The 13,183-nt window shown below is 52.6% G+C and overlaps 1 protein-coding gene across 9 annotated transcripts in view; it reads right to left on the minus strand.

Moving 5' to 3' along the window:
* Positions 1-836: 836 nt before the first annotated feature.
* CTBP2 (C-terminal binding protein 2) overlaps positions 837-13,183 on the minus strand; it is a 171,411-nt gene continuing 159,064 nt past the window's right edge. For 8 of the 9 annotated variants that reach the window (XM_007964355.3, XM_073019446.1, XM_073019447.1 and 5 more), the window contains 6 exons: positions 10,212-10,418; positions 6,800-7,014; positions 6,186-6,316; positions 5,544-5,671; positions 5,039-5,156; positions 837-2,217 (listed from right to left, as the gene is read on the minus strand). In XM_007964355.3, coding sequence (XP_007962546.1) covers positions 2,037-2,217; positions 5,039-5,156; positions 5,544-5,671; positions 6,186-6,316; positions 6,800-7,014; positions 10,212-10,418 — 980 coding nt within the window. In that variant the 3' untranslated portion in view covers positions 837-2,036. The remainder of the gene's footprint in view (positions 2,218-5,038; positions 5,157-5,543; positions 5,672-6,185; positions 6,317-6,799; positions 7,015-10,211; positions 10,419-13,183) is intronic. The other variant, XM_038009689.2, reaches the window with a different exon arrangement.

Here is a 13,183-nt window from a genome sequence, read left to right on the forward strand (position 1 = left end):
TGTGAAGGTAAGATACTCTGTGTGCGCTTGGCCAGCTCCTTTCCACGCATATTTCATAGTCTCTTTGAGAGTGGTTACAAAGATGTTAAACTACCTTTTTGTTTCCTGGGGTGATAGGTCAGTAACTGTGAGTGCCGTCTCTCTCCATGTGAGCTTGTGTTAATGGACACTTTTATGGTAGACTTGGGATGGGGCCACCACCTTAGAGTGAGCAGACAAGGCCAGGCAAGCCAAAGGCTGTAAGACACCATGAGTTGTTTTGTTTTGTTTTAATGGGAAGGAAAGTATAAGGAAGAGCTCAGAGGGAGTTTGATACCTGGAATTGTTGGACTTAATTGACACTTAGTATAAAGGTTTAATTCTATTTAAAAAGAAGATCCATTAAATCAACTTCAAGTTCTTAACTCATGGGACTATTTTGCAACACTTCTTTGTAAATATTTTGTTAGGTTATTGGCAAAACAGTTTCAAGGTTCACTTCCCTGCCTCGAACCAGGTCCAGGCCATTTTGCTTTGGGGTAAATTAAAATCAGAACTCTTAAGTTGAGCAACTTTTTTTTTTTTTTTTTTTTGAATGTAAGACTTAGCTCTAACCCACCATTACATCTTAAGGATGGCATGACTTGATAATGATGGACTTGTGTGAGGTTTTGATTTTTCAATTAAACTTTGTATCACATGAGGTAATTGTCAGCGTTCTTGAGTCTGGTTATGGAATAGGCAGATAGAACCCTGTAGTAACAAGAGTTGGAAACAGGCTAATTGACAATGCAGTTGCCTTAAACATCTCAAGTAGAGAACTTTTACATTAGTGAGATGTACTTGAATTTCAGAACTTAACAAATTTTAATTACTTTTTATTGAAAACTGCACTGAACGCTAAATGTCCACCTTTACAATAAACAAATACAGTAACGGTAACTCACACTAAAACAAAACATACTTCTGATAGCCATTATTTTTCTGTTTGGGACAATTTTTAAAGTTTTTCTTCTGTCACAAAAACAGGAATGTACCTATACAAAGGCTCAAAATAGGCCATCTTTTTAAACAAAAAGGCAATGATTCACAAAAGACTATGAGCAGAACATGGAACTAGCTGATACAAATCTAATAGGATTTGTTAAAATCAGTCACATCTAATACATCTGAAGTGTTCTTGTATAAAATATCACGTGAAGAAAAGAAGACTTTTATCAATGTCTAAAAAAGTGGGTTTGTTCATAGACAATCTGACAAGTTACCATAAAAAGTGTTTCCTGAGACATAAGGAAATGCAACATTATTCTTCTTGAACCCTTTCAGCTCAAGACTTTCCACTCAATAAAATAGCAGAGGATCTGAAACTGAGAAAATATATTTGAGTACAAACAGCTTGTGAAACTTAATACTTTTTTTTTTTTTTTTTTTTTTTGCATCATCAGAGGGTTTTACTGAACTTACAACCAACTTGCCCGCTCAGTATGCAGTTCAGGTGTGAGAGACGAGACGCTTCTCTGTACAGGAGCCTGTACTGTCTTCAATCCTATGCGTGCAGGTGTCTACCACAGGCAAACAGTTTTCTCCCCATTTTGTAGTCATGTGATTTTCCTATTAGCAAAAAGAGGTCTCCAGCCCCTGTAGACTTAAGGGACTCAAGTCACAGGATGGGGATTTCCTCTTAATATTTTTTATTTTGTTGTTTGAACTCTTGATGCAACATTGTAGAGCAGGGTGTTCAGGACCTGCTGTGCCCAAGGGACTGAGAAAGAAAAAAGCTCTATTTATTCTTTGTGATTTGATGCACAGATGAAAAACTTAACACACAATAACAGAAGTTGGTCGTTAATAAATCACATCCTAGTCTTTCAGCGCTTCCGTAAGCAGACGACATCTTCAGTTTTCTAGCTCTTGTAGTTTTAACACTGCAACATCAATGATGCATATGTCCAGAATCAGTTACAAAGACCATCAGATTCTTTTTCTCTTAGTTCATCTATTTTTCACTGTCTCTTGGTCCCAAGTGTATCTGAATGATTACCTTCTGGCATTCTCTGCTATTGCTCGTTGGGGTGCTCTCGATTGTCCCCATGTTTTGTGGGCTGGTTGGGAGAGGGCGCTTGGGAAGGATGTGCCACTGTCGGGAGGTTGTGAGTCACTGGGATGCCTCCAGGGATGATCCCTTCCATGGCTGCAGGAAGTCCTCCTGGAGCCACGCCCACGATGCCTGGCGGATATCTAAGGAACACAGAGAAATAGGGCCTAGTAAGTTGAGGGCAGAGTTGCCAAGCTCTTAGCTCTTTTCCTTCTTCTACCATTCTGACAGGCAGTTTTGCCAGGCTGTCCAGGCTGGTCTCAAACTCTTGAGCTCAAGTGATTTCCCCCCCATAGGCCTCCCAGAGTCCTGGGAGTACAGGCTACAGACACCACGCCTGGCTAACAATTTTTTTTTTTTTTTTGGAGACAGAGTCTCGCCCTGTTACCAGGCTGGAGTGCAGTGAGTGGCGTAAGCAATCTCAGCTCACTGCAACCTCTGCCTCCTGGGTTAAAGTGATTCTCCTGCCTCAGCCTCCCGAGTAGCTGGGACTACAGGTGCACGCTACCACACCCGGCTAATTTTTGTATTTTTGTTAGAGACGGGGTTTTACCATGTTGGCCAGGATGGTCTCAATCTCCTGACCTTGTGATCCGCCCGCCTCAGCCTCCCAAAGTGGTGGGATTACAGGCGTGAGCCACTGCGCCTGGCCCTGGCTAACAATTTTTATGGGATAGTTTATCCTTCCTATCCCCAAAGCAAGGAGAAGTCTCAAACACTGCCAACTAATTTATAAAAACGAGTCCAATCAAAACACGGGGCCACTAATTTTGTAGCTTTTAGATAACAAGATACTAGCCCATACTAATTATGAATGTGGATATACTCTACTGTTTAAAAAAACCACTTTGTACAAAATGGACTCCCAAAGTGTTCACCAGTTACTTCTGACTGATAAAATGATTTCCCAACAGAGCACAGTGGACTCTTAGGGACTGAATGTTTGTCTCCCTCCATCCCCCTAATTCCAGTTCAAATCCCACACCTCCAAGGTGATGACCTTAAGAGGTAAAGCCCTTGGGAAGTGACTGGGTCAGGAAACGACTGGGTCATGAATGGGATGAGTGCCCTTACAGAAGGGAGTCTAGTTAGTGCTCTGGCCCTCTCTGCCACATGAGGATGCGGGAAGAAGCTGACGGTCAGCTGCCTGGCCCTCACCAGAACCTGACCATGATGGCAGCCTCATCTCAGACTTCCAGCCTCCAGAACTGCAAGACATTTCTTTACAAGCCACCCAGTCAATGCTACTCAATTATGGCAGCCAGAACTCACTAAACTTTCTAGGCTGGTTGGTTATATACTCCCATGGCCTGAGATGGGAAGTGGTATGCCTGCTGGGTGTTGGCTGCGGGGCCGCCTTCCTCAGAACGCCCAGGCTTGGGCTGGTTTTATATTGCAAGCACGAGGTGCTGTGTGAGGACATACTGCATTCACCACCCACAGAACATAGGGTCCTCAGGCAAAGTGGGACTCAGTGTATTCACACAGACTTAGGAGGCAGGGCATAGTTCCCAAACCCTTTATCATCCAGGTAGAGGAGGCGTCTCACTGTGGAAGCCACCCTGCCATCCTGTCACCACCAGTCAGAAATCCCCAAGACCTTCAGAAGGACTCTGGTCACGAGGGTCCCTTCCAGTCCCTTCCTCAGTGCACATATACTGTTCTAGGGGGCCTAAGAGCCCCGGCTTACGTGAAGGATAAATACAATGGCGACATGAAGAGGTGGGCCCCCAACTTCACCCAACGGGGGGATCTGATGCTGTGATGGGCTTGAAAATACTTGTGAGGACCAAAAGGATGGGACTGGAGGAAATGTGAAGACAGCCACGTGACCTGCAAGCACCGCATAGCTGCCTCAGTGTCGGAGCCTTCATTACACAAACTGAACGCACCCTGGTCGTCACTATGGCTACAGCAGGGGACGTGTGGCAATGTCTGGAAACATTTGCAATCATCATGAGTGGGAGTGGGAGGTGCTACTGGCACCCCATGGGTAGAGGCCAGGGATGTTGCTAAACGTCCTAGAATGCACAGGCCAGGCGAATGAAGAGAATGATCGGCCCCAAATGTATCTATTGCCAAGAGCTAGAAACCCTGGTTTAGAGTATGTAAAAACTTTTCTTAAGATTCAAGGCTGCAGCTTTATGCATGAAGGGACTACCGATTTCCTGGGAATCCAGCAATAATGTGGGGGTGGGGGTGGTAGGGGGTGGGAGAAAACCGACTCGCGGATGGAAAATACCACAAAAGAAACCATCTCCCTGGGAGGGCTCCTGTCTTTACCCCACTCTGCGTTCCCGAGTACGGCTCGTTTCTCGGCTGACCCAAACTATAGGCGTCATTCTTAGCATGTGGACAAGGTCATTATCCTGAGTTGATTGTACCTTCATTGGCCAGAATGCCTTCCGTGGACGTAAGATTCAAATTAGAAAATGAACTTGCTCACAGACCTGTGCACTTGAACATCTTATCTATATAAGCTTTTCTCTTTGAGAAGCCTTTTTTTTTTTCGGTGGTTGGGGGAGCGGGAGGCGGGGTTATCTCACTCTGTGGCCCAGGCTGGAGGGCAGTGGGTGATCTCGGCTCACTGCATTCTCCACCTCCCAGGTTCAAGCAACTCCCGCCTCAGCCTCCCTAGCAGCTGAGATTACAGGTGTGCGCCACCACGCGTGGCTGAGAAGCCTTTTGGTTCTAAGATGGCTTTAGAATGAAAGGCAGTTCCTAGCACCTGTGGTCAATCACATGTGACCGAACCCACTCCCTTTTAAAATAGCTTCTGTTCCATGAAATTAGGCATTGGAAGACCTCAGGGGGCAGTGCACACAGTTCCTGCTGAGAAGGCCAATTGTTGTGGCCCTGCTGTAGCATCTGCGGGAGGTAAGCTTCCCACCAAGTTTGGGCTTCTCTCCCGGGCCCCGGGGTGTGGTGCTCATAGGCTGAGATACAGTCAGTTCCTCTTCTCACCTGTATGTGGCACCATTGAGCTCAGGATGAATTGCTTGCTGGTCTATTACTGACCAAGGCGCTGATGTGACAAAAAATTCCTTGTTCACACAGTTTCTTAAGCTTTCTGGGATGCGACCTAGGATAAGATGATTAAAATATCATATTATTTTTACAAATCACAAGAAGTTTAACATTACACCTGTAGCTGCTTATGTGGGGAAATAAGCATTTGTAAAAATGTAAAACATCCAAAGGCCCAAGTGCTTGAGCTCTTCAACACTGACCTTCAGCCTCTGTCTGCCCCGCCCGAACCCCTGAGTTTATGTCTGGGCCTAAAGGGAATGGTTCCTTCTCTGAAGTTTAGTTCAGGGCTTACATAAATCAACAGGGCCCAAGTCATATAAATTTGGTGCTAAAAGTGAATTCTACCTGTCGAGAGCCACCTGTAGCCAGCAGGATGGGAGCTGGCTGGACTGTGGAGCGGAGGCTGCCCTTGGCAGGCCAGAGGCACGGAGGTGCTCACCTGTGATGGCTCGGCGGATCTCCGTGGCAGCTGCCTCCCTCATCTCCAGTGATGCCTGCTCGCTATACCAGGCAGTGTGAGGAGTGCAGATGAGATTCGGTGCATCTTTCAACGGACCCTGAGCAAAGCTAGAAAAATGTAGAAAAAAGAGTAAGCGGGAAACACTGCATCCTCTCCCTGCCCTCCTCAGCACGAGGGAGCTCTTGGCCGTGTAGGAAAGTAGCTGCATAGATAGCGTGGATACAGGAACATCTGTGATGGTATTTTATGAAGGCTGGGTTGAATGTAATTATCAAAATTCTGTAAGAACTGTAATTGGTAGATCAAAAAGTCCAATTCTATTGAACGTTTGTCCTGCTCTAATCCAGGGCAGAGATGACGCCTGTCTGTCTAAAGACCAGAACCACCGCCACCACCACCAATTTTCTGCCTCTCCTTTCCCGGATGACCTTTGGGAAACTTCCAGTCCTTTTACAATTAGAATACAGCACAATCCTTAGAAAAACAGAGACTGTAAACATCATCTCTGGAGTTTCCTGCCCAGGGACCTGTTTGGGAAAAGGGCCTCAAGTTCAAAGTGTGAGGGTCAGGTGTGGAGTTGGGCCCTGTGGGCTCCTGGTAGGCAGCTAGGGCAACACGCACCTAAAGGGCTCCGACTCATGCACGTCGAGGGCTGCCCCTCGTATCCTGCCCTCCTTGAGGGCTTGTGCTAAGGCTTTCTCGTCCACCAGGCCACCACGGGCTGCGTTCACAAGGAATGCTCCCTGCCTCATCTGTGGAAGGAAAGAAAAGCCGGTTACAGGCACACTGGCATGGTGGAAGACTCTTGTACCAAGGTTTAAAGAAGAAAGCTGCAAGCCAGGAGTTTTATTGGTCTAAGTGGTTTAATGTGTGTGCTGCAGTTTGCGGGAAGGGAGTGGGAAGTTTTGGTGATGGCTGGAAGCCAGGGCCGTTTCTGCTGATCCTGAGAGGAAGCAATACGGTGGAGAGGCTGGAATGTGCCGAGCTGCGGGCCTCTTGGCAGGCTCTGGGCAGCCTGTGAAGCTGGGTCCTGGCTAGCGCCTGTCCGTCTCTGCTTAGCCCGGCTCAGCCGAGGAGGGGCTTCACCTGACTTGTCTCTGGTGTGCTGCAGGGTCTCTTCCCTGCTCAAGTGTATCCAGAAACCATCTCCCCTGCCCTCCATGTCCCTCTTGTGCCCACAAGCAAGTGCTACCACCTTTCGACAGAAGCTTCCATGGCATCTATTTTCAAATTACCTGCTTTATGGTAAAGTCATTGATGAGGTGGTGGTTATGTTCGTTGAGGTTGCAGTGCAAGGAGACGCAGTCACTCTGATACAGCAAATCCTGCAGGGTGTAGACCCTCTGCACGCCCAGGGACCGCTCGATCCCATCCTGCAAGTAGGGGTCATAAAATATGACGCTGAATCCAAAGGCCTTGGCTCGAACTGCAACCGCCTGCCCCGTGCGACCTGTACAGAAACAGAGCGTCCAGGTGAGTGAGTCCACAGCCCGCGCCCCAGCGCTGCCACCTCCATTGCGTCTGAGCTGAGTCCGGGCTTGCCATCCCTGTTGGTAGCTGCTGCCGGAGAAACTGTGTGCCCAAAGCTTAGGCCTGAGTCGAGCACTGCCTGCGAGGGGCCACCACGGCCGATGTAGGACAGGTGAGGACCGCAGTGCTTGCTGCTTATATTGGCCACAGCAGGAATTTTGTTAAAAACAAAACAAAACAACCCTTCCTTGTTACTGACATTTTCAAACACAATCACAGTGTTCTGACAAGCCCACATGCCCCTCCCATCACCACCCGTGTCCTGTCCCCACTCCTCTCCACACTTCTTGTGTGCATTGCAGGCTTCTTAACATGAGCTTTGTGTTTGAAAAACTTGCTCTCAATATAACAGGGAGTGATGTCCTGCCTCTTCATCGCTGGGCTCGCTCCTGCAAAGGGTGACATGGACACAGTGGCTCCCTGCAGGCCGGCCCGAGTGCAGACTGGCCACGTGCTGCTGTGCTCTGGGTGGGAGGCAGGGCAGGTGACCATTAGGCCTGGACCTGTCCCACTGGTGGGGCCTCGTGCCCATCTGCAAGTATGCAGCCTGGGCCTCCCGCCAGCTGTGTCACAGGATGAGGAGGTGTCTCCCACTCCCCAACAGCTGTCATTTCATAAACCCATGCGGTCCCCTCGATAGCACCTCCAGCTTCCCAGAGCAACTGTCAGCATTTTGAAAACAAAATGGTTAGTGTTGATGCTCGACTGGGTTCTCCTGGAGATCACAGAAGGAATCTTTAAAGCCATGGTTCCAAGGTGCAGGCGGGAGAAAGACAAAGATGCGCATTTCCGAGCAGGCAGCCCGTGTTCCAGGGGTACCTCAACGCTGGATGGCTCCTCCTCCTGCAGCAGCTCCATCTAACTGACGGCCTGGCTAGGACAACTGCCGTAGTTAGAACAAAGGTTGAATAAGGCCAGTCTCATCAGGGACAGCTGCAGGGCAACTAGCATAGCAAGGCACGAACCATCACGCCGCCCCTCATCAGTGTCACCCCTTGGAGCAGGCAGTACTGGACGGTGGCAGGGACGGAGAGAGAGATGGCTCTCTGACGCACTGGCAACAGGACACTGAGGACCCCAGCATGCAACTGCTGTTCCTGCAGCCGCCATCCCCGTTCATGGTGTCTGTGCACGAACACGCTTCAATCAGCGGGGCTCACACTCTGCAGATCCAGGGCCTGGAGGGCCTGTGGAACAGCAGCCCAGAGCACCAAGCCCAGATTTCAACCGAGCCGACAGGGGCTGGGTGCTATTTGTTTTTTTTCCCAAGTTCACAAACCCCTTACTTTATCCGAGATTTTCTGACGACCTAATGACTTAATCCTGCTACTGACTTAATCAAAACCCATTCCCTACAGAAGAGACCTACTCCCCCACCACATCACACCACCTTTTAAAAGCACAGCTCCCACAGGCTACCTTTCCTTCAGTTTCTGTCCATGCCCCCAGCCCCAGGCTGCCCTCTCTTGGCAGCACCGCCCCACCCGCCTGCTGCCCTGAGCCAGCTGGGCCTGGGGGACTCTTGCTCAGGGGAACCTGAGGTCAGCAAAAGCTCTTAGCCCAGGATGGCTGCGGTAGCAACAGTCCTGAAGGCTACAGAGACACCTGGAAAGGGAGCAAGGAGAGACCATGACAGTCCCTGTGCTGGTGGTAGCAGTGGTTAGTGTACAGTCTTGAGAAAACAGGGCGGTGGCTGGGGGCTGAACTGGCCTCCATACACTGAGAGGGTTTTTGAAGTTGAATGACAAGGGCAGAGTCACAGGAACAACCCCGGGAAGAAGTCAGAAGCCCCTGAAACAAGCACTTCCCCAGCGAGGCCCCACCGTGCACCCAGGGTACTCATGACCACATGGCCCCAGGCTCTGCAGCCTGGCCAGAGACCACCAAGGCCCCGAGGGGCTTCAGAGTATACGAAGATGGAGATGAAGCAGCATTTCCGAGCCACGAGGCCCATTGGGCCTGGACAGAGGGAGCCTGGTGTTCATACCACCTCTGCCTTTCCAACAAAGACAAAACACGGTGGGTCCTTTAAAAGATCCCCAGCACCGGGCACTTCAACTCAGACCCCAGGCGAGGCCAGACCCAGGAGATCGTGGCCTGTAGAGGGGACAGAAAGATGTACACTCCTGGAAGCGTCCAACAACTTCGCTCTCGTTCAAGCAGCACCCCAGGTCTAGAGCAGGGCTCGCGAGGAGAGGAGCACGGGAGCGTCATCCCCGGAGGTGTGGAGCTCCAAGCAGAGGCTGAGCAGCAGCTGGGAGTCTCCCGGAGGCCAGAACATTACTGGCCCCGTGTGCACATGTGTCTTCTTGGAGTCCCAAAAGGCAGATACCATGTATCCCACCAAATATCTAACTTACAGATTGGGAAACTGAGGCAAAAAGCTCAGGTAATTCCCACAAGGCCACAGAGCTGGTAAGTAGTGGTGTTGAGATTCAGTGGCAACGGGCTGAGGTCTCCTGGGTGTGGTGTGGACCCTGATGGTGAGCAGGGTGGGGACCTCCTCGAGCCCCCGTGGAATCAGGCTGTTTACCGTCACCTTCTCCTTGGCACCGGCCCCCCACCACCTTGCTGAAGACCCTCCTGGGGCCTCTCCCCACGTGTCTCCTTTTCCTGGCCCTCTCTCAGCAGAGCTTTCTAAGCTGATGGCCTGACTCTGCCACCCCAACCCGGCATTTGAAGGCCTTCAGGAGTGAGGCCATGCCATGCCCATAGTCCAGGTCTCCACTAAACCGCCAGCCCCTACTGGAGCCCCAAGCCTGGCTGCTTCTCCACGACACAGCTCCATACAGTCCCTGCCCTTCACCCCTGCCCAGGGAAATTGAGCGGGCGTGGGGCCTTGCCAGCTGCCCCACAGCAGAGAATGCTGTCCTGCCGGACACCGCAGACAGCAGCGGACACGCATTCTTCTGGAACCAGCCCAGATCCTGCCACTGGGGCGAGTTCCCTGATGGGTGTTGACTCCGATCTCCTACCCCGTGCGACACAGGGAGGGGGCTGGCCCTGCCTGCCCTGGGGACTCCTCAAGAGCAGGCTGGGGTTGCCTTTTCCGAGAGGTCCCCACTACGCCAGCCCGCGTCGGAGGGGGCGGCGATGGATGCAGAGGGTCGCACGTACCAAAGCCGATGAGGCCCAGTGTCTCCCCACGGATGCGGGCCGCTCCCGAGGCCACCTCTCGGATCTGCTCCACACTCTGAACCCGCGTGCCTTCCCGCAGTGCCTGGTACAGCCACGTGTTCCTCCGGTACAGATTGAGGATGTGGCAGATGGTAGAGTCCGCCGTCTCTTCCACGGCTGCAGACGGGATGTTGCACACAGCAATTCCTAAAAGGGATGAGGCCAAGGCCGGAGATGACAAAACCTCAAGATCAGTGGGGAAGCCCCAGGGCTCCCAGCCCGCCCTCCTGACACGGGGTTGTTGGCACGGGGGGAGGCCCATCTTATCGTCTAGCAGACGCGGGGCTGGGCACGTGGGTGGCAGGCCCTCAGGCTCTGATGCTCGGGAGGCTCTAGCCCGAACGTCCGCCCCTCACTCCCAAGGAGGACTTTCGCTCCAGGACGTGGCTCACGAACAGCCCAACTCCTGTGGCTGATCTCGGGCCTGACTGGCTTCCTGCCGGGCTTGTGCTGAGTCCCAAGGAAGGACCTGGAGTGGCAGCAAGTGAGTGGGCCTAAGACCAGACTCCTCCAAATGGACCCCACTCAGGCTCAGACCCCTCAGGGTCTTCCTCACAGAGCTGGCAGGGTGACCAAGAATGGCTTTTGGTTTTAAGGCATGCTAACAGTTTGATGCAAAAAACACACGTTTTAAACATACTTGTTCCACCCCCACATGGATGCAAGGGCTGGCCCTGGGGCGGAACTGATGGCGGAAGCGTGTGCACAGTGATCCTGTGGTCCTGTGTTCAGCACCCTGCTCTGGTGGGAAGAACTAGACCAGACAGGATGGCCTCCCTGCCCCGTGGAGCGGCCTTCAGGGCCAAGCGCGGCTTGGGGTGAGCCCTCTGGCCCCATCCGAGCTGCAGAGACCGGGGTCAAGTATCTCCCAGCACGAGGCAACTGTGGCGTGGAGAGTTAACCCACAATAGGCAGAAAGGGCCCCGACATTTCCCTCCACAGCCAGAGGGCATCTGGGGAAGAATGAATGAATGCCAGATACAACAGGGGTGCAAGGAGGCAGAGGGCCAGGCTGGGAACGGCCCCTCCCTACCACCCAGCAGGTGGAGAACCAGACGCCTACTTGCAGCAGAGACCAGAGGGCCGAGCCAGGGGTGGGGCCCCAGGGGGTGGGCTCAGCAGCCAGCCTGTGGCTCCCAGTTGAGCTCTCTGAGGAGGGGTGTGGTTGTTTGGGCACCATGTCAGCCCAGGGGAAAAGGTTCCCTCCTAATCTCAGGTTTGGGACCCCCTAGGAGAGTGCCTCTCCCAACAAGGGTTGCCCAAGGCACCGGGACAGGGCCACCTTTAAAGCCAACCCAGGATTCCTCTATCTCAAGTCCTGAAGATTGGAGTGGGGAGAGCGACCACCAAGGCAGCGTCTTGGGCTCTACTGGACAGGAAACAAGAGCAGTGGGCGCCGCAGACCCACTTTCTAGACAGCTGCGTGGCTGTCTCCCCAGGAGGACCACCCCTAGGTCTAGGGTCTTGAGAGTGACCCCCTCAGCAGGACACACAGCTCAGAGAAAGTGAAGCCACCGTGAGCAGGTCACCCACCCACCCAGCATGGCCACCGAGGGCTCCTCCGGGCCACGGACACCTGCCAAGGGAACAGTGTGGCTGACTGTGACTGAGGCCAACCAGCTTTCCCACGAGCTGGATGCCAGGAATCTTGCAGGAAACGGGCCTCGTTCATTTGAAATAGCTCAGCAGAGAAGCTGGGGCTTGATCACATGCCATGTTATTATTAGAGTCAGATAGACTGAGGCCGATGCCAGAGGTTGAAGACAATCTTTGGTGGTTGGGACAATTTGCATTCTTCGGGCGGGCTAAAGCCCAGCAGGGAGGCCCCACGGCAGAATCACCCTCAAGGACACTGGCTCCGTGCTGCGGCTGGGGCTTGGCCATGCTGCCTGGCGTGAGGAGCAGCAGCTCCTCCTAGAAGATGGGCTGATGCCAGCTGAGACCCCGCGAGGCCACCTGTGTAAAGGCCCCCGGGTGGGTGGGGCACAAAAAGGGAGGCTGAAGCAGGACATCCGGTCAGTCTTCTCACCGAACTTGGACATCCAGCTCCTCGGTTCCAGTGCTCACCAGAGTGCAGAGTCCCAAGACGGGGAGAGGGTGCAGGAGGAAGAGCTGCAGCCACTGCCTGGGATGGAAGAACCTTCCCAGCCCCACTGCAGCGGCGCCACAGACAGGAACCTCCATAACCTCACTGCCCTCTCGGAGGGAGCGTCTTAGCTGTCCTACAACGCTCCGTGGATGCAGCCTCCCTTCTGGAGGAGTCAAGCTGATCCTTCAAGTGCCACACAATGGGCAGCTCTGACACTCACAGGCTGGGCCTCCCAGTGTACATGGAGCCCGAAACACGGCACCAGAGAGGCAAGCTGCTTTGCTCTCACGGTCAGTGCCATGGTGCTTTCATCCCTTCAGAACTGCCACTGGCACGGGAACCGGATCAACCAGCTTGCTGGAGGCGGCGGGGGTGGGGAGGGGTGTAGGGCCCTCTCGAGGTCTTCCCCTCGTGTGTCTTCCGTGTCTTCCTGGCTCGTGGGAAGAAGTGCAGGTGAGCAGCTTCCTCAAGCGCTGACTCTCGCCCGTCATTCCAGAGCTGATGGCTCAGAACCTTGCGATCCCGGAATGCTTCACCAAAGGCCCAGTGTGCTGCCTCGTCCAACGTGGAGGGCCCTGTTTTCTGGGCCTGCCAGGGACCCCCTTTCACATCAGGAGGAGGGCCTGCCTGCAGCCACCTGCCGCTCCCAGCCCTCAGCACAAAAGGCCCGCTGACCGCATGATGTGGGCAATGCCTTCAGAGACAAAGGACATCTGGACGGAGGCTCATTTTCTGCCTCCAGAGTCTACATTTGAAAAGTGCCCTTCAAAAGGGCCCCACAGATGTCTTCCAAGCGACCTTATCAGATGGGACCAGGATGAAT

This window comes from Chlorocebus sabaeus, chromosome 9 (assembly GCF_047675955.1).
Source record: "Chlorocebus sabaeus isolate Y175 chromosome 9, mChlSab1.0.hap1, whole genome shotgun sequence".
NCBI classification, from domain to species: Eukaryota; Metazoa; Chordata; class Mammalia; order Primates; family Cercopithecidae; genus Chlorocebus; species Chlorocebus sabaeus.